A 24,066-nucleotide genomic window follows, 5' to 3' on the forward strand; every position below is an offset into this window, starting at 1 on the left:
ATGGTGATACTGTCCTTGCAAATTTTTCCTGTCACGTATGTACCATTACATGTGAGAAGCATAATCCCCCAGTCACTTAAAAGAAAGGGTAAGCCTTTTATAGTGGGAGGGGAAACCATAAAACTGTCTGAGCATCCTGTTAGCCATACAGGTTTACTACCTTTCCCTGGGGATTGCCTTGTGACAACCTCTTCTTTTTTCCTGTTACCCTGTACTTAGGGCTTTGCAAACAGTTATAGGAAAACTCATAAGTGTTGAAAATGCAAAATAACTTTCTATGATGATAATTTGACTCAAAAACATGATCTTCATTTTAGAACTTATATAGGTTAAAGTCTGAAATCTTAAATGACAGCTTGCTTTGGTTGTTTCTCAATTTTTCCCATCCCCCTCATAGAAGTCCATTTAGAGAGCATCATTTGACTTCATTTATACAAGCATTTTATTTATTTATTTTTATGTGGTGCTGAGGATTGAACCCAGTGCCTCACAGATGCTAGGCAAGTGCTCTACTACTGAGCCACAACTCTATCGATACAAGCATTTTTGATGGAGGGCAAAGGTTTCTAGCAAGCAGAGATATATGCCTTCCACCTCTAATATAGCTGTCCTTGGCATTCCAGAAACCCCCCTTAAATTTAGGCAACACTCCTCTTGGTATCCCAAGACTATTTGAAACTAGATCCAATGATGTGGCCATAAGTCTCTTAAATCACCTGTGCCTTTGGAAACAGAACCTGTGCCTTTTTCAAACAGAAATTTTAAGGCATCTCATAAAGTTGCTCAACTAGAAGCAATTTGAAAATCATGAAAAGAGGAAGGAAATATGTTAGGAAGGGTGGATAATGAAATTACCAAGAATTATTATTGAATCAGGTTCTGAGACAGTCTAAAGACCTAGCAATAAGTGAATGATGATTTAGTACATTAGGATCAGGGAGATTATGTAGCCATTAAAATTATCAATAGGGTAAGTTTGTAACAATGAGAGAGAATGCTTATAATACAAACTTAAGAAGACAGTGGGTTAAAAACATCAAGGAAAAAAATATTGGAGAAAAACTCACTGGCTTATTAACTGTGGTTGGTTAGATAAAGTCTTTTATTTTCATCTTTATTTTTGTTCTAGTTAATTGTAATGAATATGGAATCCTTTTATAATCACACATAAATATTACTTTTTTACTTGAATGAGCTTCCTGACAGAAAAGACAGACGTAAAAACAATCATGACACCCATGATTTTTATTAAGCAACAAAGAGTACTATCTCAGTTCTTCAAGATAAATTGTTACCTTAGTACAGAATTCCAGGAAAGTTTTATCAGTTTATCATAAAGGATATTGAATGACATAATATGCAAATCCTGGTAAGATTCTTAGAGCACTTGCAGAAGCAATTACTCCTTGTAATTGCTTCATGACTGCCCTCAAGAACAACAGAGACCAAAGTGGTTAGCCTGCCCGGGTCTCTATTTCTTAATTTTTAGCTTGGGAATTTTTAAGTGCTTCTTTTGCCCATTGTGTCTTATCCAAACGGTGTGAGATGGGCCTCTCAGCTCCTCATTTCACACCCTAAGAATTGAATCACCAATCCTGGAATTCTGTCTTTTTTGGGGGGTGGGGGGTATTACTGGGGATTGAACTCAGGGCCACTCAACCACTGAGCCACATGCCCAGCCCTATTTTGTAATTTATTTAGAGACAGAGTCTCAGAGAGTTGTTTAGCGCCTCACCTTTTGCTGAGGCTGTCTTTGAACTCATGATCCTTCTGTCTCAGCCTCCGGAGTTGCTGGGATTATAGGCCCAGCTGGAATTCTGTCTCTTAAAAATGAATGAATTTGACCTTTCCCTCCTCTCCTTCCAGGTGTTGCTGCACTGGACTCCAGTGTATCTGGAAAAATTGGACTGCGTGCTGTAGTATATTATTTCTGTACCACCATCATTGCTGTAATTCTAGGTAATATTTATTTCTGAATCCTTATTCCCCTATACAATTGTGACTTTTCATCCAAAAAGTAGTTGGAGTGTTAAAAATGAAGATTATTTTAAATCAGAAAGTAATATGTCGAACTACCCTAGAACTTTTTGCTTTGAAGTCTACATTGCACCTGTTATGTGAAGGCAATGCAATGCTGACATAATTTTAGACATGGTACTGCTTATTAGAGTCTCTACTAAGAAAAAGGAAGTGGATGACAGTTCCATACCTTATCAGAGTCATTGGTTGAAGAAAGTGAAGCCAAGAGCTTATGTAATCTTAAACTGGATAATTAATCTATAATAGTGGCACTGAGTATAATGATACATATTTCCAGAAAGGTAGGACTTCAGTGCATTTCACATTTTACCAAATGCTAACAGCTAACAGTATTGATTGCTAAGTATCCCACTTGTACGAGGAAGAAAGAGAAAGTTTTAATAAAGGAAGAGCTATTCTTGTAGCTTCAAGATCTTTTATGACCTAGCATGACATTTTAAGAAGGGTGCCCAGAGTGGGAAGAAAGGAAGGAAATGTTCTCAGATGTTGCAGCCAGCCTGATCCTTGCAGCCCTCATTCAGTGAATGGGTAAGAGGTGGGATATGGTGAAATTTTAGTGGTATTAGGCTGAGGGGCTTAGGAGGGCCTGAGCCCAGCCCTAAACCAAAGTTGTATCGCTTTAAGGGGATCCAGCACAAAGAAAAAATAGCAGAGAAAAAGCAAGATATTGCCTTATAATTAACTGGGTATATATCCCTTCTGCAGCCCTGACAGGGGAAAGTGGGCCATAAAGAAAAGATCCACAGCCCTTTTACTGCCCAGCGACTGGTCCTACAAGCAAAACTGACCCATTCTACACTCCAAAGTCCCCTTAGTACTTCCTCCTCTTGGGAAAGGAGCAAGAAAGGCATGGAAATATCTTTTCTTCCTCTCTGTCTTTTAGTCAAACATCCCTCAATGCCTTGGCCTCTTCTACAACCTCCCATTTCTGCTAGACACTTTGAGAGACAGAAACCCATTATTTCCAGAGATCACAATGGTGCTTTTAGATGACCTAGCACGCAGACAGGTCTTCCTTACAGCATGAAGCACCTTCCCTCCCTGCAGTTCCTGTCTATCTATTCTCCATTCCACTCCTGAAGGACACTCGCCCACAATACAGCATTCTAGCTCTTCCAAGGCCTTTGGTAAAGAAGATAGACAAGACAAAGCTTGTTCTGTATGACCTGCAGAATGACCAGCGTCTGTGGGCTAAATTAAGAAAGATATCAACAGGTTCCCTGTACTAGGAAATGAAGTACCTTCACCCGCACACCTGCCTAGGTTGATCTCATGAATTGAAGAAAAGAAAAGAATTCTCATCAATAGGTATTTCCAGAAGTAATTCTTAGATGCTTAAAGGGGGTGGGGCGCAGAATTCCTTCTGCTTATGAATTTCAATGGGGAAGTAATTAAGGAAGCCAGAATGTCTCAGCATTTGGTTAATTTCAGGTCTCCTCATTACAGTGTGAGAAGAATGCACCAGGATGCCAAATGTTCTGGAAGGTTCTTTATTTTTTATTTTCACATTTTTGGTACCAGGGATTAAACCCAGAGGCACTTAACCACTGAGCTACATCCCCAGCCCTTTTTATTTTTATTTTGACACAAGGTCTGACTTAAGTTGCTTTGGGACTTGTTAAGTTCCTGAGGCAGGCTTTGAACTTGTGATCCTCCTGCCTCTGCTTCTCAAGTTACAGGAATTACAGGCGTATGCCACCACACATGGCCTGGAAGTTTTTTAATGCACTGTGGATACTGTCCTTGATCATAGGTATTGTGCTGGTGGTAAGCATCAAGCCTGGTGTCACCCAGAAGGTGTCTGAAATCGACAGGATGGGGAGCACCCCGGAAGTCAGTACAGTAGATGCCATGTTAGACCTGATCAGGTGAGAGTCTTAGCTTCCTGGTTGTGCCAGCTGTGTAGTTACAGGAGGCCAAGGCCATGTGCATGCTTTAATGCTCTTCTATCTTGACATTTTTAGTAATTTTTAAAATTATTATGCATCTTCATTTTACCTTGGACCCCACAAATTACATGGCAAGTAATTACTGCTTGCTGGTCATGGTTCCAAGAGGATTAGAAGCAACAGTGTCCTCTGTAATGATTTAGGATGGACAGAGATGCAGAAAGTATCTTTATTGTATAAAGATGTCGGACTGGGTTGTATGGTCAGTCCGTAGCACTCTTGGAGATACACATTGTTTTTAATTGTAGGGAGAAAACCTCACACTTGAAAAAATACATTTTTTTTAACTGTACAGGAAAAATCCTCTTATCTAAAACAGAGCCAGAAATAGGTTTGTCGACTTAAAGTAGCAATTAAATCAGAGACTCACAAAAGGTGTTCTAGGAGAGCTGGGTGTGACACTGTGATAAAAGTATTTGTCTAGCATGCACAAGGCCATGGGTTCAATCCCCAGCAACATCCCCCCCACACACACACAAAAAAAAAAAAGTTATAGGAGCTGTATTACATATTTTTTCCTACCTAAAAATTAAAAGCATTTATTCACCAATTTTCTTGATATAGGGTCACAGTCTTTGTTTCAATGTATCACTTCATTGTGTTTTCATAATTTCTGTTGCATATGGTTCCCTTATAAATGCATCTTTTACAATTTCCAGGTTGAGTTTCTGTAGAGTGAAGCAACCCAAACCCTTCAAAATTGCAAAGAAAGTCAAGTGCCAAATCCTTCCACTTTTTCTTTTTATTTAAGTTGTCTCCTCATATCAAATTTAATAGTGAAAATTTTAGTCATTGGCCTCTATTGAGATTCCAGGCATTCAGCTTGGTTTTTAATATAAACCACGCTGTCTTTTTCACAGCCATATTTCAATGCTTTAACATTTAATTCAATAATTACAATAATATTTGCAATTGGCATAAAGAATTTGGGAACAGATTATTAGTAGAAATATTGTCTCATGTATGAAAACTGAAATGTGCAGAAAATTAAAGAATTGTCTCTCAACTATAAGTGTCTACCTGCCAGCTTTTCACTGGGCTCAGCAACTGTAGTTACTCAGTGAACTGGTTAAGTGACGTTTGATTAGGAGAACATTCTATACTCAGTTAAGGCTCGGCAAACAAGAAAGAAATCTTATTACAAGGAAGTGTTTTTCAAAACAGAGACCAGAGGAGAAATCAGAGTACTCATTCTATATTACACTCATTTTTTATCAATGTATTTGAGTATGATAAAAAAAAAACACTTTTTTGCCATCCTATAATACTGCTTTTCATGTCTCCAACAGGAATATGTTCCCTGAGAACCTTGTCCAAGCCTGTTTTCAGCAGGTAATATTAATGTCTTTTACCCTTGAGTTTCTCTCTTCTTCCCATTACCAGTTAATGTATATTTTTTCCTTCTATGACCCAAGAAATGGAAGTAATCCCATCAAACCTGGCAGTGGGCAGTGCACCTGTGAATGAAGAGTTTCAGTGGCTTTTCTGTTTTGTATCCTTGCTTTCAAACCAACAGTCAAATGCATGTCATAATTTACACTGCTTCCTTTTCCCGAATGCAGTTTCCCTCAAAAGGGCTCAAATGGAGCAATTAGTAATCTGTCAAACAATGAGTGGCTTAAAATGTGGCCTTCAGTACCTATTCTGGAGAATCATGTTACATTTGTAAAGAAATTTGGACTGTCTGTTGATGCAGTGCAATGGTTAGAAAAAGAGCTTTCTATCTCCTCTTTCTTGCTGCTCTGGTGTTGGCAATCTGTATCTAACACACATGACATAACTAGCATTCCTGAGATTATTTCTTTCCTTTAACCATTATATGTCCATTGCCCATACTCTGAAGAGCAATGTAACAAAGCCATAGGGGTTTTTTTACCCCCCCCCCCAGGAAAGTTTGACATCTCTTCACTCCACGGACAAGTCTTTTTCTTCCATTTGTCAAGACAGCTGAGTCTATCACAAACTGCTGTATTCATTTACATAAATTACATGAACAGAAACTTCTGTGTATACCAACAAAAATGGCAATTATATTGCTCCCTGCCAACCTCCATGGGGCACAGAACCACCTCTATTTCAGGGGTGCCTTTGCAGATCAGCCACAGTGGTCATTTGTAAGGTTCTCAGTGTTGGCAGAGCCCTGTAGGAGGGACATTTGCGCCTGGTGTAATAATATACTAGCTCTTTCTTAAACCTCTGTGTCAAAGCTCCACAGATCCAAACAGAACTGAAGGAAACAGAAATCTCACTCACTGACTAGCCCTAAAGGGACTGTTGATTTGGATGCAACCATCTTGTTAAAACTTTCTGGATATTTATTAAAGTCCTGGGGACAACTTTTACCAAAGTGATGAGGTATTTTTTTTTCAATTAAAAAAATTAATTAATAAAAGCAAAAGTGATAGGAATCCCTATTGAGTCTTTCTGTGAAAGTGCCTGTGGAGAAAACATCCTTTCTTTCACATTATTTCTCCATTGACTTTGTCCTTATTATGAAAGTGAAAGAACGTTCTGACATTATTGAATGGTGGTGTGGGAGTCAGGGATTTGGATTTCTCAATCCATTTTTAGTTATAAAACCTCATGGGTAGTTTTATCAAAAACTAGAAGCAACAGAGGCACTGAAGGTAGAACTCTTTGGAGGTACTTGTTTGGCAAAAATAACTTATTCCTATGGTGTAGCATCAAAGATGCTAAAAATCTTATTTGTTTGCTTGTCTTTGTTTTTCTCCAATATGCAGTACAAAACCAAGCGTGAAGAAGTAAAGCCCCCCAGTGATTCCCGGAGGAACATGACAGAGGAGCCTGTCACCACCATGATGTCCACAGTTTCCGAGGTACCATCCATTCTGTCACCTGCTTCCCCCCCCCCCATAGGCAGATGCCACTCATGAGTGAGCAGAAGATGAAAGATAGTGAGTCTTTGTTATTCACAGAATCCACATTTGTGAATTCTCCTTCTTGCAAACTTACTTGTGACCCCCAAATCAATATTCATGGCACATTCATAGTCATTGGCAAAAAGCAGCACAAAATTTGAGTTGTCCACTGTGCATGTTCCCAGGTGAGGCTGGACTAGGCTGAACCTGCCTACTTTTGGCTCTCACTCTGTAAGCAAACGACCATCTTGTGATGCATTTAGTGCCATTTTTTTCCATTTTTGTGCTTTTTCATGGTGATTTCACTATTTAATGTGAACAGAAACAAAGTACTAAAGTAATCTTTAAGGTTCCTGTGATGTGCCTTAAGGAGAAAATATGTTTGTTAAAGAATCTTCATTCAGGCAGGGGTAATAGTGCTGTTGGTCATGAGTTCAATGTCAGTGAATCAGCAGTATATATTAAATGAGATGTTTTTAAACAGAAACACGCATAAAAGTGTCACCTATTGATTGTTTGATGTGACTAGTAGCAATCATTCAGCATTTGCTAACTCAGTATGTTGGTGGGTGGGGACTATACTACATAAAAACTAATAAGAACAATGGAAAAGAATGAGGCTTGTTGCCACTGAATTTTTGCCACTTTTTACAATTGAGTACCTTGAGGACTGATTTAGTTTTACAAAGCTATACAAACACAGAACACAGGCCCACAGTTCCATGTCCAAATCTTTCTGCCCAGAAATGATTCTAATTCCAAAGCTCTTAAGACTTTAGAAGGATCATACAATATATACACTGTGCAATAAGTAACATCTGTAAGTGAGATTGCAGCAACACTCCAGAGAATCAAACATCATCAATATTTCTGTAACAAACACATGGATACTCTGTAAAGTTAGAGAAACAGATTATCAGTAGCGTCATCTCTGTTCAGAATAAGTTTTGTCACCCAAAGAGTTTTCCATAAACTTACCAAGAAGATCAATGGACTTTAAGATCTTTAGGGATTTCAGAACTGGAATGCATGGTCCTGAATTGATACCTTTGTAGGCCTCTAATAGACATCTCCTGAATGTCCTCTGCCTTCACATAAAAAGGAAAGATTTAAGGAAAAGAGAAATATTCCATATATTTAAGAATTCAAATTAAATAGACAACAGACAGCTCCTTGCTTCCTGCTTCAGAAAGCCTTAGCTTCTTGGGCTTTGGGTAGAGGGCCTCCATGACCTGACTTCTCTGGAGTCTTCCTAGCTTTCTTTCCAACAGCCCCCTCTCTTCTATCCAGATCTGCCTCCTCACTTACCCCTTATTCCTGCCTTTTGATGTGCTTCCAAAGTATTTTTCTGAGCACCTTCCATATGCCAGGCCCTGCTGGGCCCTGGGATTATAATAGTAAAAAGACAGATACTGCATCTGTCCTCATGTGAAGAGTAATGGATATTACAATGGAGAAGAACTAGGTCTTTTAGAGCCATCCAACAGAGAGGTTAAAGTTAGGGTGGCAGCCATAGGAACAGATATGTAAGAATTATTATCCAAGCAAGTTACAGAGGCCCATATGCCATGATTTTTGCCTTTGTGTACCATTTTTCTGGAACATACCTTGTCTCCTGGCTGTCTATTCCTCAAACTTAGCTTTCCCTAACCTCAAAGTCCTCATTCATGTCCCAGTCTCTGTATGATGCTTGTAACTCATAGCTTGGCTGTGTCATTAATTACACACCATTTTGCTGTTGGCTCATGTTTCTCACAGTTGGTCTCATCTTTCCAGCTGAATTTTAAGACCTTGTGCTATAGCCAATACAGTTAGAACACTCTAGCTGCTCCATAAATATTTGTTTCATCATAAATAAGAAATGACTGATACCCCAGTGGCTTGTTAACCTAATTCTTTATCACCCTGGTTTGCACTACAGTCAGATTATATTTTCTCTCAGTGAATCTCAGGCTATTTTTACTCAGGATAAATTAAAGAAATGGCTCATTGTCGTAGGTATCTGGCTAATTTTATATCTATCTCTAAAATCTTGTTGGTCATACAAGAACAGAGGCAGTGAAAAATGTTCCTGTGCTTCATTATCAGGATAAAACAGATGGTAGTTTGTGCTTCCTGTGTTATTAAGTCCGGTTTTTCTTTAAAAACGAACTCCAAATGTTGCTAGTAGTTTAAATAACCCCGAAAAGTGCCCTGATTCTAAAATTTATAATAAAAATTGAAAAAAAATTAGAATTATAAATCTTCAAAAGAAAGATTCAAATATGGACTTGTTAAGAAAAGGGGAGCGGTGCTGGGACTGTAGCTCAGTGGTAGAGCGCCCACCCCATACGTGTGAGGCACTGGGTTTTATCCTCAGCACCACATAAAAAAATAAATAAATAAAAGACAAAGCTAAATATTCAGGCTTTAATATTAAAAAAAAGAAAAAGAAAAGAGGGGACTTTAAATTTCAATGGAGGGGATTTGATACTTGCATAAGGTTTTTAATAATTATTATATTTTCTAAAGTATTATTGACTCTAATAGATCACTGTGATTATCATCATGTATCAATATATTTTCTTTGTTTTGATCCACAGAACAAAACAAAGGAATACAGAATCGTGGGCATGTATTCAGATGGCATAAATGTTCTAGGCTTGATTATCTTTTGCCTCGTTTTCGGACTTGTCATTGGAAAAATGGGAGAAAAGGGACAGATTCTGGTGGATTTCTTCAACGCCTTGAGTGACGCAACCATGAAAATTGTTCAGATCATTATGTGGTGAGCAGACACTATTTGAGACCATTTTGCTTCCCCTAAAGACTCTGTATCCTCAAAATTAGAAAGATGAGGCTTATGTTCCTCAACTGATCTCCTCCTGGAGATGGAGACATTAGAAATCAAGACACTAGAGTATGAAATAGCTCCATATACTTCTCAGTAGGTAGTTCATTAATAAATGTCTAGCTATCAGCCACTGTCTTTTCCCTCAAAGTCCTGGCAGGTCATCTTGCACCCAGCCAACACTCAGGTCAGAAGTGCTCCTAAAGGGATGATCTGGAAGAGCTCCTCGCAGATCAGAACAGAGAGTGCTTTCCTTCTTAGGCCCCATGCAGAAGTGAGGTTCAAAATATCAAAAATGCTACAGCAGGGCCACTAGCTCACTCAAAGGAAAACTGCCATTTGAGCATCCCAGAGACACCACCTAAGTATCCGCCCTGTCACTGAGATGCCAGAAAGTCCACATTTCCTGGGAGATCTCTGCCTCACGTATCTCACATGGAATTGGTTCAACGTTATTTAACCCAAAAGGACATTGACAGTGATGTAAAGTATTCAGTAATAACAGACAGGCAAGCCACTTAATCCTGTAAAACCCTCAGCTTTATTATCTCTTTAAAAAAAAAAAGTAATAAAACCTAACCCCAGGGTTGGAAGAACATTAAGTGAGATGATGCATGTAAAATACTTTCCCCAACACAAGATCTAATGAGAGCTCCACAAATAGACATATGGTCACCACTTCCACTGTTATTACTGTTGCTTCAATTGCTGGCACCTGAGAAATGAGATGCCATGGCTAGAAAGAGCTTAGCATCCTTATTTTGTAGGGATGAGTGGAGCTCAAGTGAGCTAAGCAGATGTGACAATCAGTAGGATGTGGGGGTGTATATGGTATGGGGTATGCACCAATCTCACTGCATATTTATGTCATATTTGCAAAATACCCTTGTAGTAGTTTGGGTGGGTAGAGTGCAAGGTGATTGCTTGCTTGCGGGTACTGGAAACTAGAGCCATTAGTCTGCCAGGACTTGAAGATGAGGGCTTGCTGTCCTGCAACCATGTTTTCTGTACTTCCAGTTGTAAGCTAGGGTGCATGCACTGGCTTGTTTCCTCCCCAATAATCCCAGCCTGAGCAAACCCCAGTGATGGAATTGGGTCTTTGTTGTGCTTACTTTCTAGTTACATGCCACTTGGTATTTTGTTCCTGATTGCTGGGAAGATCATAGAAGTTGAAGACTGGGAAATATTCCGCAAGCTGGGTCTTTACATGGCTACTGTCCTGAGTGGGTATGTCTGATTCAAGAGAAAAAAAACAGAACCTTCAACTGGGTTCAATAGGATTGCTGCAGAGAGACTGGGGTTTGGTTGGTTAAGGTCGGCTTCTCTCATAAGTACAGGAAAAGATAGTTTAGAGATAAGAGAGCAGTGAGCAGGGCTGCCCTTTAACAGCTGTACTGTAGGTGGATCACACTGTGCTAATTGCCAGCTTTTGGCAGAACAGCCTGGACCAGGCTTTACCACTGCCTTTATTGGTTGTGTTTAAATCATTTTTAAAACAAGAGAGAAACCCACTCTAGCCTCTTTTGGCTGTCTCCTGCCCTTTACTTTCTCAAGAACATAAACTAACCGAGCAGGTAGGAATTGCCCCCCACAATTACCCTGAAGTGGAAAGAAATTAAGAAGGGCCTAAATGAAATTAAATCAGAGCAAGTAGGAGCAGGAGAACAGGTTGATTCAAATGCTGTCACTGGGGCTGGTAGCTACTCCCTGCCCTAAGTCCTCAGTGTGTTGGGGATGGTGATGGGGAAATCGTCAGGCTAGTTGGAATCATGTGGGGCTTTTTAGAAGCCACAGATAGGAAGGGAGTGGGGATATTGGTATGGTTCCTTGAGAAGAAATGCAGTGGGGTAGATTACAGAGGGTGCCCCCAGACACCCATCCAAGAGCAAGATACTTCATCTATGCTAAAACATATGGAGCAAGGGAATGAGGAAACGACATTGATTTGACTCTCACTGGTCAAACACCCAACTTGAGGAATTGGCTCACCTTTTGGAACTCAATTGCCTTGGGGTTTCCATTGCATAGCTTTTGGTTCATAATCTGTGTTTGCCAAAAGCACAGCCCTGTCAGCTAACACAGAAGCAGCCTGGGTTCCTATAGTGTGGGGATCAGCATCAAATCTCCAGGCCACAGAGGTCAGGGAGGCAGGGCCTTAGCCTCACCAGAGGCCAGCCCTGCTCTGGGACCGCTGAAACATGCAGGACCAGGATCAAAGTCTTGGCAGTGATGTGACTGAGGCTTGTGACACTAAGCCGTTTCTTAATGGAGTTATGCTGGTTTCTTTTCTCTTGCCTTCTCTAGGCTTCTAACAGAAAACTAAAAGTCCTAGCTAAGAATTCACAGTTCTTAGGTACAAGCTCTGTATTGAGAAGACCCTCTCTCCAAACTTCCAGGATTGGTATTTGCAGTGCCCGTTCCTTATCATTTCAACCTTGTATAGCTGATCTGTAAATTCTTAGACATGCATGCCGTCCATCAAATAAGTCTCATTTCTTAAGCCCCCTATTTTGTGTACACTATTTATTTCCTTGTAAAATAAGGTACAATTTGAGAAGATAAGGCTAGTAAAGGGGGCCAGTCCAAAAGTACAATTGTGGAAGAAGAGGGACTTTTTCCTTATAGCCACTCTGAATGCCCTCTTACACAGTGAATACCATCCAGCAAAATAACTGCAGGGCCCAGGGGACAGAGAAGGTAAAGACTGTGACAAGGGCTATAATGAGGTATCACGGTAGGGGATAAAGAGAGTGCCAAGTAAGAAAGGGTCAGCTCTTCCTGGGAAAGTAACTGAATGTTTCCTGAAGGAGGGGGAAATTTAGCTGAGTCTTAGAGAAGTCATAATTCAAAACCAGGAATCACACAGACAGGAGCATTTCAGCATGATATAACTCTGTTCTGTGAGCTCTGAAATTTATATTCGGCTACTGAATTTGTCATTAACTTTGACCAGATGCTTCATTTACTGAATAGGCCCCTACATCCTCATCTGCAGCATGGGAACATATATTTCCTAGGCAACTTCTCATTTTCTCATTGGGTCTTTAGGAAAACTGAACAACGTCATACTTTTTAAAAACTGTTTGAAGAAAGAGTGAAGTATGAAACTTTTCCCTCTTGTTTACAGGCTTGCCATCCACTCCATTGTAATTCTCCCACTGATATATTTCATAGTCGTCCGGAAGAACCCTTTCCGATTTGCCATGGGCATGGCCCAGGCTCTCCTGACAGCTCTCATGATCTCTTCCAGGTAACTATAAGAGGTTTCTGGAAGAAGCCTCAGGCCACCCTTTGTCAGCTCAACCCTCACTTGATGGTACAGACTCCAGCCTGTGTTTTTTGTACCTACCTTTGAATTGAGAGTTGACTTTCATATTCTCTGCCCCATCCTCAGCATATTTCTTCACACTGTTGAATATCTCCTGCCCTCAGCATGGCCTGCAGCCAGGGAGGATCATCACCTTCTGATCCCTGAACTGGCCACAAGTATCAACGTGTTTGGGGTCCTTTGTTTACTTTTGTGGAAGGGATGTGTCTTTTCAGGTGGGGACCATAAGTTCTTTTCTCTCTATATCACACAGTTCAGCCACACTGCCCGTCACCTTCCGCTGTGCCGAAGAAAAAAACCAGGTGGACAAGAGGATCACTAGATTTGTGTTGCCCGTTGGTGCCACAATCAACATGGATGGGACTGCACTCTACGAAGCAGTGGCCGCTGTGTTTATTGCGCAGTTGAATGACTTAGACTTGGGCATTGGACAGATCATCACTATCAGGTGGGGCCTGGTGTCACTCTTTTGAATCACTGTTATAGGAATTGCCTCAAGTAAAATAGTCTAAGAAGGGAGATCAAGAATGGCCCAGTGAAGTTTTTTCTTGGCCTACCCAAGTTTCTTCCCAAGATGAAGTATTAGTAGTGGACTTGTGGTCTACAAGATTTCTGTTTCAGGGTCTGGCTATCCAGAGCATCACTCTGTGCTCAGTTCAGAGTAGGCACAGAGGGGGCACCAAAGACTAAAGGTTGAATAAAGTCTAGTCCCTGCTTTCTAAGGGCCCTTGGTGGATGGGGAATAGGTAACCAAGTGAGCGCTGATATCTGCGATAGCAGCTATCCAGAACTTACTGTGGTGGTCACAGAGGGTACCAAAGAAAGAAGGATCAGCTCTACCTGGGAAGGTGGGGGAAGGCTTCCTGGAAGAGTGGGAAATGTAGCTGAATATGAGATGAGGAGTAAGAATTTAGGTGAAGAAAGACACTTTAGAGCTTTGGGTAGCAAAAATAGTTTATTCAGGGATTGTGATATAGCCATGACCTAGTTACAGAGTACAGATTATTTGGTGTGGCTGACATAAGGAGTATAACATGAAAAACATGAAAGGATGAGGAGAAAGGGGTCATCTGATGAAAGGCTTTGTATGGGATGCTCATAGAAGGGTCTTAGATCGTTTATAATATTATGAACAGATTTGCATTTTAGATAGGTAACTGGCAATGCAGTGGATGGATTGAATGGAGACAGGGACCCCAAGCTAGAAGACCAGTCAGAGGCCATTTGGAATGGTCTAGGTAAGGTCTTAAAAAGCCTACAACAAGGCACTGAGTACACTGGGGATGGAAAAGAGCTAATAAATTGAAGAGTTATCAATTGGATTCAGAGGGAGGAACAGAGGAAGACTAGTATGACTCCCAGGTTTGATGGATGGTTCTGGATTGATGGATGGGGCTTATCATAACAGGGACTAGCATGAGAGAAACAAGAATAAGGAGAAAATAAAGAGTTTATATTTTTGACACATTGAATTTGAAAGCCTTTAAGATTTTCAGGAAATATACAGTGAGAAATGCAGGTCTGGATTGAGAAATGGAAGTCAGGGCCATCATCTTAATGGTGGTCATCAAACAAGTAGGTCACAGGTCAGGTGTCTGTTCAGATCTCAGCGACACTATGATTAATTGTGACCTCAGGCAAAAGACTTGATTTCTCTAAGCTTTCTTGTTTTCTCACCTGTAAAATGATAATAATAGTGCCTACAATTTATTCAAGTAGTAATGATGAAGTAGGATGACGCATATAAAATGCTTAGTGCCTACACAGGGAGCACATAAATGTTAGGAACGGAAGGCATTACATAGGGAGAGTTTATAGAGAAGACAAAGGGCTGAGCCTTGGAAAATTCTAATATTAGAGGCAGACAAAAAAAGGGAGAATTCAAGAGAGAGAGTGGGAAGGAACAGAGTGATAGGAGAGAGCCAAGAATCATGTTATCATGAAAACCCAAAGAAGATTTTTCAAGGTTGAAAATGATTCACAGAGTCAGATGCTAAAGAGAATTCTCACCGAATGAGGACCAAAATAGTCTGTCAGCTCAATCAGGTAGTAGAAATGTCATTAGTAAATCTTGCCTGAGTTGTTTCTTTAGGACAGTACTAACCAATATGGTTGTTACCAGTCACGTGTGGCCAATGGCTGACTGAATTAAATAGCACAGCTGTATTACAATTCCATCACTGCCAAAAGTTCTTTTGGACAGCACTATGTCGGAGCGGAGCGACAGGCTTGGATTAGAGGTAACTTTTAGTTCAGTTTCTAATATGAAACTTAGTCCCTAGGCCCACTCAGGATTGACTCTCAACCTTTTAGAGTTAATTAACTGTTGTGTCCACAGCATAGACATAAATTCTGGGGATAAGGAGTTCATTAACTGACAATGTTCTAATATAGTACATTTTTAAAAAATCCCTCCTCAACCCTATAAACTATTGCTATTTGCCTGAAATTCACTGAAAACAAGTGCAAAATGTATCATTTGGAGGGGCTTGGATTGTGGCTCAGTGGAAGAGTGCTCTCCTAGCACAGGTGAGGCACAGGGTTTAATCCTCAGCACCACATAAAATAAATAAACAAAAATAAAGGCATCGTGTCCACCTACAACTAAAAAAATACTAAAATATATATATCATTTAGCACATCAGCTGGTGGGAGTAGGAGGTAGTATACAAATGCTGCATAATCTATGAAGTGTGAGTGGCTAAATAAGCCTGTGCCAGGGGCCGAGGTTGTAGCTCAGTGGTGGAGTGCTTGTCTAGCACATGTGAAGGCCATCTTAAACTAAAAAAAAAAAAAAAAAAAAAAAAAAAATTAAAAAAAGAAGGTTGTGCCAAAAGAGCTTCAGTAAAGTCCTGTACTTACAACAGCAGAGACTCTGTTAAATTAAGATCTTCAATCATGCCGGAGAAAGTTCCTGCTCTACACCTGCCCCCTGTGCTTCAGCAGTTGCTGCTTTTACATTTCCAAGTGTTTTTCTCCATCTCCCTCAGCCTGGCCTGGGGAATCAAGAGTTTGCACTAAACGGCTCCAACGAGTAGTTGTATGAGGTGGTGGCTCTCAAGTGTACTGGCCACTTTTTGATGAATCCCCTCCCTCTTCCTTAGTCATACATTTTATAGATCTTTCTAACATTTTTTTAAAAACCTGACTGCTAGAGGAATCAACTGTGGGCCTAAGAAGCTGAACTAGCAAAATCACACTAAAACCTCCCTCCCTGTTCTGGCAAATCTTGCTGATAACTAGTGTCTCAGAACCATAACAACTGTGAAGTCCAAAGTAATCATTGACTTAAAAAGTCCTCTCTGGCTCTACCTGGCAAATAAAAGTTAGCTTTAACTTTATAGGTTACAGTTATAGCTCACATGGCTAATGGTTAAAAACTTTTAGACCCATACCTAGTACATTTCTTTTTGTGGGATGAACATCAAATATCATAGATACCATCGTTTTGTGGTATCTTTTTATCTAATATTCACTTATCACAGGCTATAACTGATTGAAAATAGGATAAATTATCTTATAAAAGCAGATAATTACAGGATTGGGGGCCTAGAAGGGCTCAGAAGAAAAAAGTACCAATAGTAGTAGTTGTGTTCGCTATAATAGCACAGGTGGAATATCCTTTGTCAAAACTGCTTGGGACCAGAAGTGTTTGGGATTTGGGAGTTTGAAATATTTTCATATACATAACGAGATAGCTTAGGAGTAAACCAGTGTCCAAACACAAACTTCATTGAAGTTTCATGTATACCTTATAAATATTCACAGTATTTTTTTTTGTGCCTGTGTTTTGACTGTAACCCCTCATATGAGATCAGGTGTGGAATTTTCTACTTGTGGCATTGTGTCAGTGATCAAATGAAGTTTCACATCCTGGAGCATTTGGATGTTGGATTTTTCAGATTAGGGATGCTCAACCTTTGTTTTTTGCTTGTCGTCATAGTGACATTATTATTAGTGCTAGCAGTGGCAACAACAGAGGCTGAAAAATTAGCAGCAGAAATGGCATGTTATAAATCTACTATCCCAGATGATTTGCCCGGATTCATCTTCAGAGCAGCATCATAATACTGTCAAGGAATTTAGATTCAGAGAAGTAACCTGCCCATGAAAACTGTGAGTAAAATGGCAGAGCCAGAAGTATAACCCAGGTGTGTCTGATTCCCAAACCTTCATTCACTACAATTCACACCCAACCTGCAATCATGTTGGACTGAGTTAAAAATGGCCTGTCCTTAAAACTAAACCTCGGTGCTAGGAAAGAACTTTGTACCTTAGAGAATGAAAGAAGTCCTCTCAGCCAAAGTAGTATATGTTCAAATAGCAGGAATAGGATTTTATATTTTTCCTGCTTATAGTTATGTATAGTTCCAAATTTCAGAACAAAACCAGTCAGACTGCTGACGTTTAGCAAACAACATGAAGGCTCAAGGGCAGAGTTTTCTTTGGCTCAGTGGATTTTGAGTTTCCAGTCCAGGCTATAGGGACTTGGTTAACAATAACATGTTGAGGCTTCCAAGAGGGATCAGAGGGTCTGGGCACAAATCACTTCTGACAAAGAAAACCCATTGATTCATTCAATTCAACCAGCGTTGAAATAAAATTGGGTTTTTCAAAGAGTACTTAGGTCAGAACAGATCTAAAGAATTATGCAAAGCTTGAAACTTTTAGAGAAATTGGTACAGCCCCACAAATTGGGGGCCATAGCCACTGAGGGAATAACATAATCATCAAAAAACTCTGGACTGCATTTAACCACTCCTTAAACCCTGACAGCTTATCACTAGGCAGATGAATGGGCAGTAGAATCAGTTGCCTAAGAGCTGAGACTTTAGAGCTCACTTGAATATGGGTTTGTAGATTAAATTAGGGATTCTTCTGATTTAAATTGCAGTTCCTATATTTTTATCTTTCCACCCAGTGACTTCTTGGCAGCAGTTAATTGGCCCAAGGGCAAGACCATGTCTCCAGAAAGTGTTGTGGCTGTGCGCTCATGCTCATCCAAACCAAGGGACTTTTCAGGGCATGGTGAGCCTTGATTTCCTCCACAGTGATCCAATTAAAATATGAAAGATGCTGCTGATTTAAAACTGCACATTCTGAAGAGAAAAACCCCTACTACCACATATATTCCCAGGAGAGATCTTTTAAAACACATAGTAATAAAGTTCATTTTGCTGCCTTTTCTGGATTCCAGATCTCGCTTCTCTTGCACAAAGAGCATCCACTGGCAAAAGGAGCAGTCAGGAATAAATTCTTGTACTTTGGACAGGAGTCTTGGTCTTTCTCAATTCAGTGCCCTGAAACCTCTGAGAGACAAGAATCTTGTGATGTCCATTAAGTGCATAAAACCTGCTTAACAATTGCTCATTCCTTTGCTGCACTCAAAATGCCTTTGTCCATCTACCCTGCCACTACCTGTACTAATCCTTCAAGGCAACTTAAATTCCTGGAACACCTTAGATATTCAGTAAATGACTGGGAAGGTGAGTGGAAGGGAGGAAGACAGCAGACAGAGAGGTACTTGGAACTTTGGGTGGATGCATGGATAGATAGATAAAACCTTCTATAAACACCCCTGTTGGTAAACTCTTGCCCTCCTCTTGAATAACTCTCAGGCTCATTTTTGCTGCCACTCAAGCAGTTCTTCTATATGTCCTTGCCATATCTCCTCCTGTCAGAACCTGGCATCATGCTTCTCTCAGTCCCCTGCAGCACTCATCCTATAATGAGGCAGAGCTGGTGCTTAACAGATAACAGATTCTGCCTGCCCAATTTCAGGGCAGAGCAGTAACACCCACGGAGACCATTTCAGACCAGGGACATTAAGGGGAGAAATTGGGTCTAACTCCTCTCTCCTGGTGTGTTTTGACTACAGCATCACAGCCACAGCTGCAAGCATCGGAGCTGCTGGTGTGCCCCAGGCTGGCCTGGTGACCATGGTGATTGTGCTGAGTGCTGTGGGCCTGCCTGCCGAGGATGTCACCCTGATCGTCGCTGTCGACTGGCTCCTGTGAGTTGGAATAAATGCTCTGCCTCAGCCAGATGAGCAGGCAGCTTCCTACCATTCACAGCCTGCAGGCTGCCATCATCCCTGCTTAGATTGCCTAATGAGCCATCTGTTGCTGCTTTAATTTCCCTCTGACCAGGCTATCTGATAACATGCTTAAAAATTAACTCCTCCTAACTTTAGTGATTTTAAAAAGCCAGTTAAGCCCCATTACCTCATTATACCGGTGATACTCAAGATTAGAAGCTGGGTGTGGAAGAAGATAAACATAGGATAAAACGGTGAAGAAGCCAGGGAAAGGCCCCTGTTCATCCTGGCTTCTCCTAACCTGATTTGGCACCATGTCCTGGTTCAAAATCTGTGCATCTTATCAAGCATTTTTGGAGATGACAGGGGCAATGGTGTGAGCAAAGACTTTGGGGTAAGCTTCACTTGGGTTTGAATCCTCATCTGATGTCTTTTTAGCTTTTGAGCTTAAGCAAGTTCCCTAACCTCTCTGAGAGCCATTTGCATTATCTGTGAGACAGGAGAAATTCTGCCATTGACCCAGGTGAGTTCATGTGAATTGAGTGTCTAGAATCACATCTAGTAGACAATACATACGCAAAATATGGCAAATTTTATTGCTACAATTCAGATGAATTGGACCATTAAGGCCCCAAACAACTTCTCTCTCTCTCTCTCTCTCTCTCTCTCTCTCTCTCTCTCTCACCCACCCACCCACCCACACACACACACACACAAAAAAAAAAAAAAAAATACAGCAGAGCATGAGAGTGAGAATGGGCCTTCTGTGATTCCAAAGTTAAAGTTGGAACTAGCCTGGCTCTGGGACTTATCCTGGATGTCCACTTCTAGCACCTAGGTCTGGCTCCATCCCCTGACCCTCAGGGTAAGTGTAATCTCCACATTGAACCTTTAACTTAAAGCCGATGGGGTTGACGGGGAAGTCCAGTGCTGCATGGTTTGTAGGTTGCAGGTGAGATGGAGGAAAGGAAGCAGAGACATTCTAGGTATGTCCCAAACCCTGCATCTGGCCTGGAAGCTGTCCCATACACAGTCCCCTCAACATTCACCAGGCCTTAATAAGCCAACTGAAATGGTGCCCTTCTTGCAAAAATACCATACCACTGAGGTCAGCTTTAGTTTTTCCTTCCATTGGTGATGATGGATTTGCCCTCTTCTCTTTCCCCTAGTTCTTCCTGAAACCAGGGACCTTCACTGTCACAAGAGCCAGATGAACCAAAAATCCAATCTGAAGTCATGGGATAGAAAGAAACTAGGGCCATTTCAATCCCTGGCCTTGCTCTATATAGCAGAAGGGCATGCAGAGTGGATATGTGTAGACACTTTTGGCCTTTTCCTTCCCACGGGTATCATCTTCACAGGAATACCTGTGTACACAGTTCCTGCCATCAAAGCTCCGGTGTCAAAATGGATACTCCCCTCCCCAGGAGGCCTTGTCTTCAGACCGTCCTGCCATCAGCCTCTTCACTAGGCTGTCCAGAAGTTAGGACTGGCTGCAGTTGCCTCAAGGAGAATCCATTCCTGGGCTGACCTGTATTTTCTGAACCTGTGCTCTGCCATGTTCCTGGTAGCTTACTCATAGAACAAGATTCATTTGGTAAAGAAACAAATACACCAGGAAAGGAGAAAGTAAAAGAGAGAGAGACAGAGAGAGAGAGAGAGAGAGAGAGTGTGTGTGTGTGTGTGTGTGTGGCATAAGTTCTCTCACCTTAGCCAAAAGAGAACCCATAATATCAGTTGCATTGAATCTGGATGAATCATGAGTTTCCCTCAGTCCTCCAAACATCTCTGTAGGGACTGTATTCATATTTCTTTGGAAGAAGAAAAGAGAACTTTAGGAGATTTAGGGAAGACATTGCTACCTATTGGGAGCACAGACCCAGTGGAGCCTGTTTGTTCTTTCTGTGGCTTTAGAATACCCTTCTGCCTCAGGCCTGTGAGGCACCTCCAGCCAGCCAGCCATGAAGACAGAATTTTCTGTATTGATTTAAATCTTAACCAAACACATCAGGTCCTTTCCTTTGTCCTGTCAGTGATGAAGGAGAGTGAAATCTGAGCCCTCTGCCTGACTTTCCTGTCTCTTCCCCAGGGACCGGTTCAGGACCATGGTCAATGTCCTCGGTGATGCATTTGGGACTGGCATTGTAGAAAAGCTCTCTAAGAAGGAGCTGGAGCAGATGGATGTTTCATCGGAAGTCAACATTGTGAATCCCTTTGCCTTGGAATCCACAATACTGGATAATGAAGACTCAGATACAAAGAAGTCCTATGTCAATGGAGGCTTTGCAGTGGACAAGTCCGACACTATCTCCTTCACCCAGACCTCACAGTTCTAGAGCCCTTAGCTTCAGATGACTGGAGTGATGAAGGACATCTCCATGAGAGTCATCTCTTAGCGAATTCAAACATGAAGAGAAACGCTAATGGTCAGTTGTACATGTAGTTTGATAAACAGACCTCCAGATTATTTTCTATATTTGGCTTCATAGCCTTTGTTCTCTGGGTTTTGGGATTTGGGGTTGGGGTAAGATAAAAGGAAATTGATTAAAAGAAAGTTATATTATCTGGGTTTGAAAATTTCTATAAAACAAAGTTTGGAAGTATATGAAGTAATAACTTTTTAGCATTAGGTAACAGATGTGGAAGAGAGATTGCTTTCTCATGCATAATCAGTGATTTGGGGTTTTTAAAAATTTCTGTCATTGGTTACAAATTTTTACTCAGACTTTCTATTGGCATGGATTTCCTTTGACTTCTCACTTTTTATAGATTCTAATGCATCTGAACAACCCCACCTGGTCAATGTGCCAAATTGTCCATTTTGAACTCATCTCCAGCCAGTTTCAAAGACACTGTTTTGGAAGACAAAACAGACCAGCACAGTTCTGCAATAACAGTTTTAACTTTAACATGGGCATAGCATTTAGGGAGAAGGGTTCTTTATTCAATGTACTGTATTGGGACGCTGGTAACTGTTAACCCAGTGTTCAGTATAGAACTATATATATATATATATGTATATATTTATTATTTTCATATAATTTACAAGACAGAGATCAGGATTAAACTGTCAATGTGAAATAAGGAACTCTCCTTGTACTTGAATAACCACAATTCCAACCCAAGTCTGCTTCACGGCTTATCAGAACTCCTTTCTCAGGAGCACTAGAATGAGAAATCGTGTTGTTTGATCACTTCACATCTGTGTGTCAGCCCTAAAGTAGAGATGTACTATGGTGATACTCCAGGGTGGCATAGCCATTCATTTACAATTCACAGACTTTTTGTGTTTTCTGGAGGAAATCTACACCAGCCCTCTACAAGATGATGTGCAAAGGTGTTGTTCCCAGAAGGCTAGACTTGCTTGGATCTGACTGGAAAGCTTCATCCTTCCAAGTTCACTCACACCCACTTAAAGAAGCCAGTATTTTGCTGCCCTTGGATTTTTTTATCCACCAGGGCCCAGACAACAATGACGAGCTACCAGCTAAGTTGTATTTTAATATAGATTCCACAGGTTGAACAAGACACATTGCCTAAAACAGCCACCCCTACCCTGGGTTCTTGCAAAATCAGTCCCACAACATGAATGGTTCAGGGGAAATTGTTCCATCCTCTGACACTTGTCTCCTCCTCCAACACTTGTCTCCTCCTCCAGAGAGGACTATTCTAACTAGTTATCTTAGCCCTGCTCTTAAAATTCTCTACTTGTCATTCTTCTGCTAATGAAGGAAGATAGCTTATTAGAGTCTGTACTTCAGATCCCATCTTGTAAATAATGCTTAACATGAACTTGTACTTACATGGAGATAGATCCAAAATAGTCATGTTTTGCAATATGTGGTAGCCAACCTAAACCTGTACTTTTATATTTTAGAAACCAGAGATTGTGCCAAAGATAGCAGAAAAGTAAATAGTATTGACCACCTGTACCTGAAATCTACAAGAAAATAATACTGAAATTGTCATGTAAACACCAAAGTGAAATTCAGTGTGAATTTTAAAATGCAAATATTGGTACTGTTAATAGGAATTAAATCTAAATATAAATGGAGTTGAATCAGTAATGTATTTTTGGACTGAATGGTTCTATCCTCTTATCAGGTGGCTCCAATTAGTGGCACCAGAGTTGGCAGAGCTCTTCATGAACTATGGGTCATCTTTGTTTTGGAGTTTGTAACCAGCCTCTTAACACACTGTGCTGTTAACTCATAGAAGAAACAGTGTTCCATTTCAGTCTCAATAAACATTTTCTTCATTCTTTCTTCCTGGCTTTTTCCTCCTTCCTTGTATCTGTTCGTTTATCTTACCCAGGTGGATGTGGGAAGGTGGAGATGTGGCCAGCTAAGTCAGATTGTACACAGTATATTGTTTTCAAAACCTTTAAACAACCCCAAAATGAAAAAGCCTGGCCTGAGAAAATATAACCTTCATGTGAACCAGTGAGTGTTACATAGTTGAAATACAGTGCCATTCTGAACAGCTGTGCTCACATTTTGTGACAGAGATGTAAATAGACCTTTGTTGGAAATTAATAGGAGACAGGCTTATCTCAAGAGGATGGTGACTTGGTTTCAAGGAAGAACCAGTCCTGCCATCTGAAATATGACTAATACAACCCAGCTAAAGGCTGGGCTGAGAGTGCTCTTTGAAGGGATGGCACTGTCCTGTGTGGAACACTTAAGTCATGATTGTGTTCTGTAGGACATGGTGGACTCATGATAGACATCAAAGGTACAGACAGAGCCTTGGGCCCCACTGAAAGAAGACAGTGTATGAATGCTTATCACTATCTGGCCAAAGGAAATCAGGAATGTTTCTTTTGATTGCATCATGCGGGGAATACCCAACAACACAAGTCCTCAGAGAGATTTGTTTGGAAGAATTGGTGCACCTGAGCAGAGGACCTCCATATGATTTTGATCTTGCCCAAAGTATACTCAGGGACAGAGGATGTTTTTATTAGCTCTGGAAAATGGCTAATTTTTTTCCAACAAATGTTT

The 24,066-nt window shown here is 40.7% G+C and overlaps 1 protein-coding gene across 2 annotated transcripts in view; it reads left to right on the top strand.

The window, feature by feature from the left end:
• The window catches only part of Slc1a1 (solute carrier family 1 member 1), a 77,285-nt gene extending 53,957 nt beyond the window's left edge, over positions 1-23,328 (top strand). Inside the window, exons 3-12 of one of the 2 annotated variants that reach the window (XM_005324068.5) lie at positions 1,867-1,959; positions 3,794-3,908; positions 5,279-5,321; positions 6,731-6,826; positions 9,451-9,635; positions 10,818-10,925; positions 12,826-12,948; positions 13,280-13,474; positions 18,905-19,039; positions 21,153-23,328. In XM_005324068.5, the coding sequence (XP_005324125.1) occupies positions 1,867-1,959; positions 3,794-3,908; positions 5,279-5,321; positions 6,731-6,826; positions 9,451-9,635; positions 10,818-10,925; positions 12,826-12,948; positions 13,280-13,474; positions 18,905-19,039; positions 21,153-21,399 (1,340 nt within the window). In that variant the 3' untranslated portion in view covers positions 21,400-23,328. The remainder of the gene's footprint in view (positions 1-1,866; positions 1,960-3,793; positions 3,909-5,278; positions 5,322-6,730; positions 6,827-9,450; positions 9,636-10,817; positions 10,926-12,825; positions 12,949-13,279; positions 13,475-18,904; positions 19,040-21,152) is intronic. The other variant, XM_078047599.1, reaches the window with a different exon arrangement.
• The last annotated feature ends 738 nt before the right edge of the window (positions 23,329-24,066 follow it).

This window comes from Ictidomys tridecemlineatus, chromosome 4, assembly GCF_052094955.1.
Source record: "Ictidomys tridecemlineatus isolate mIctTri1 chromosome 4, mIctTri1.hap1, whole genome shotgun sequence".
NCBI classification, from domain to species: domain Eukaryota; kingdom Metazoa; phylum Chordata; class Mammalia; order Rodentia; family Sciuridae; genus Ictidomys; species Ictidomys tridecemlineatus.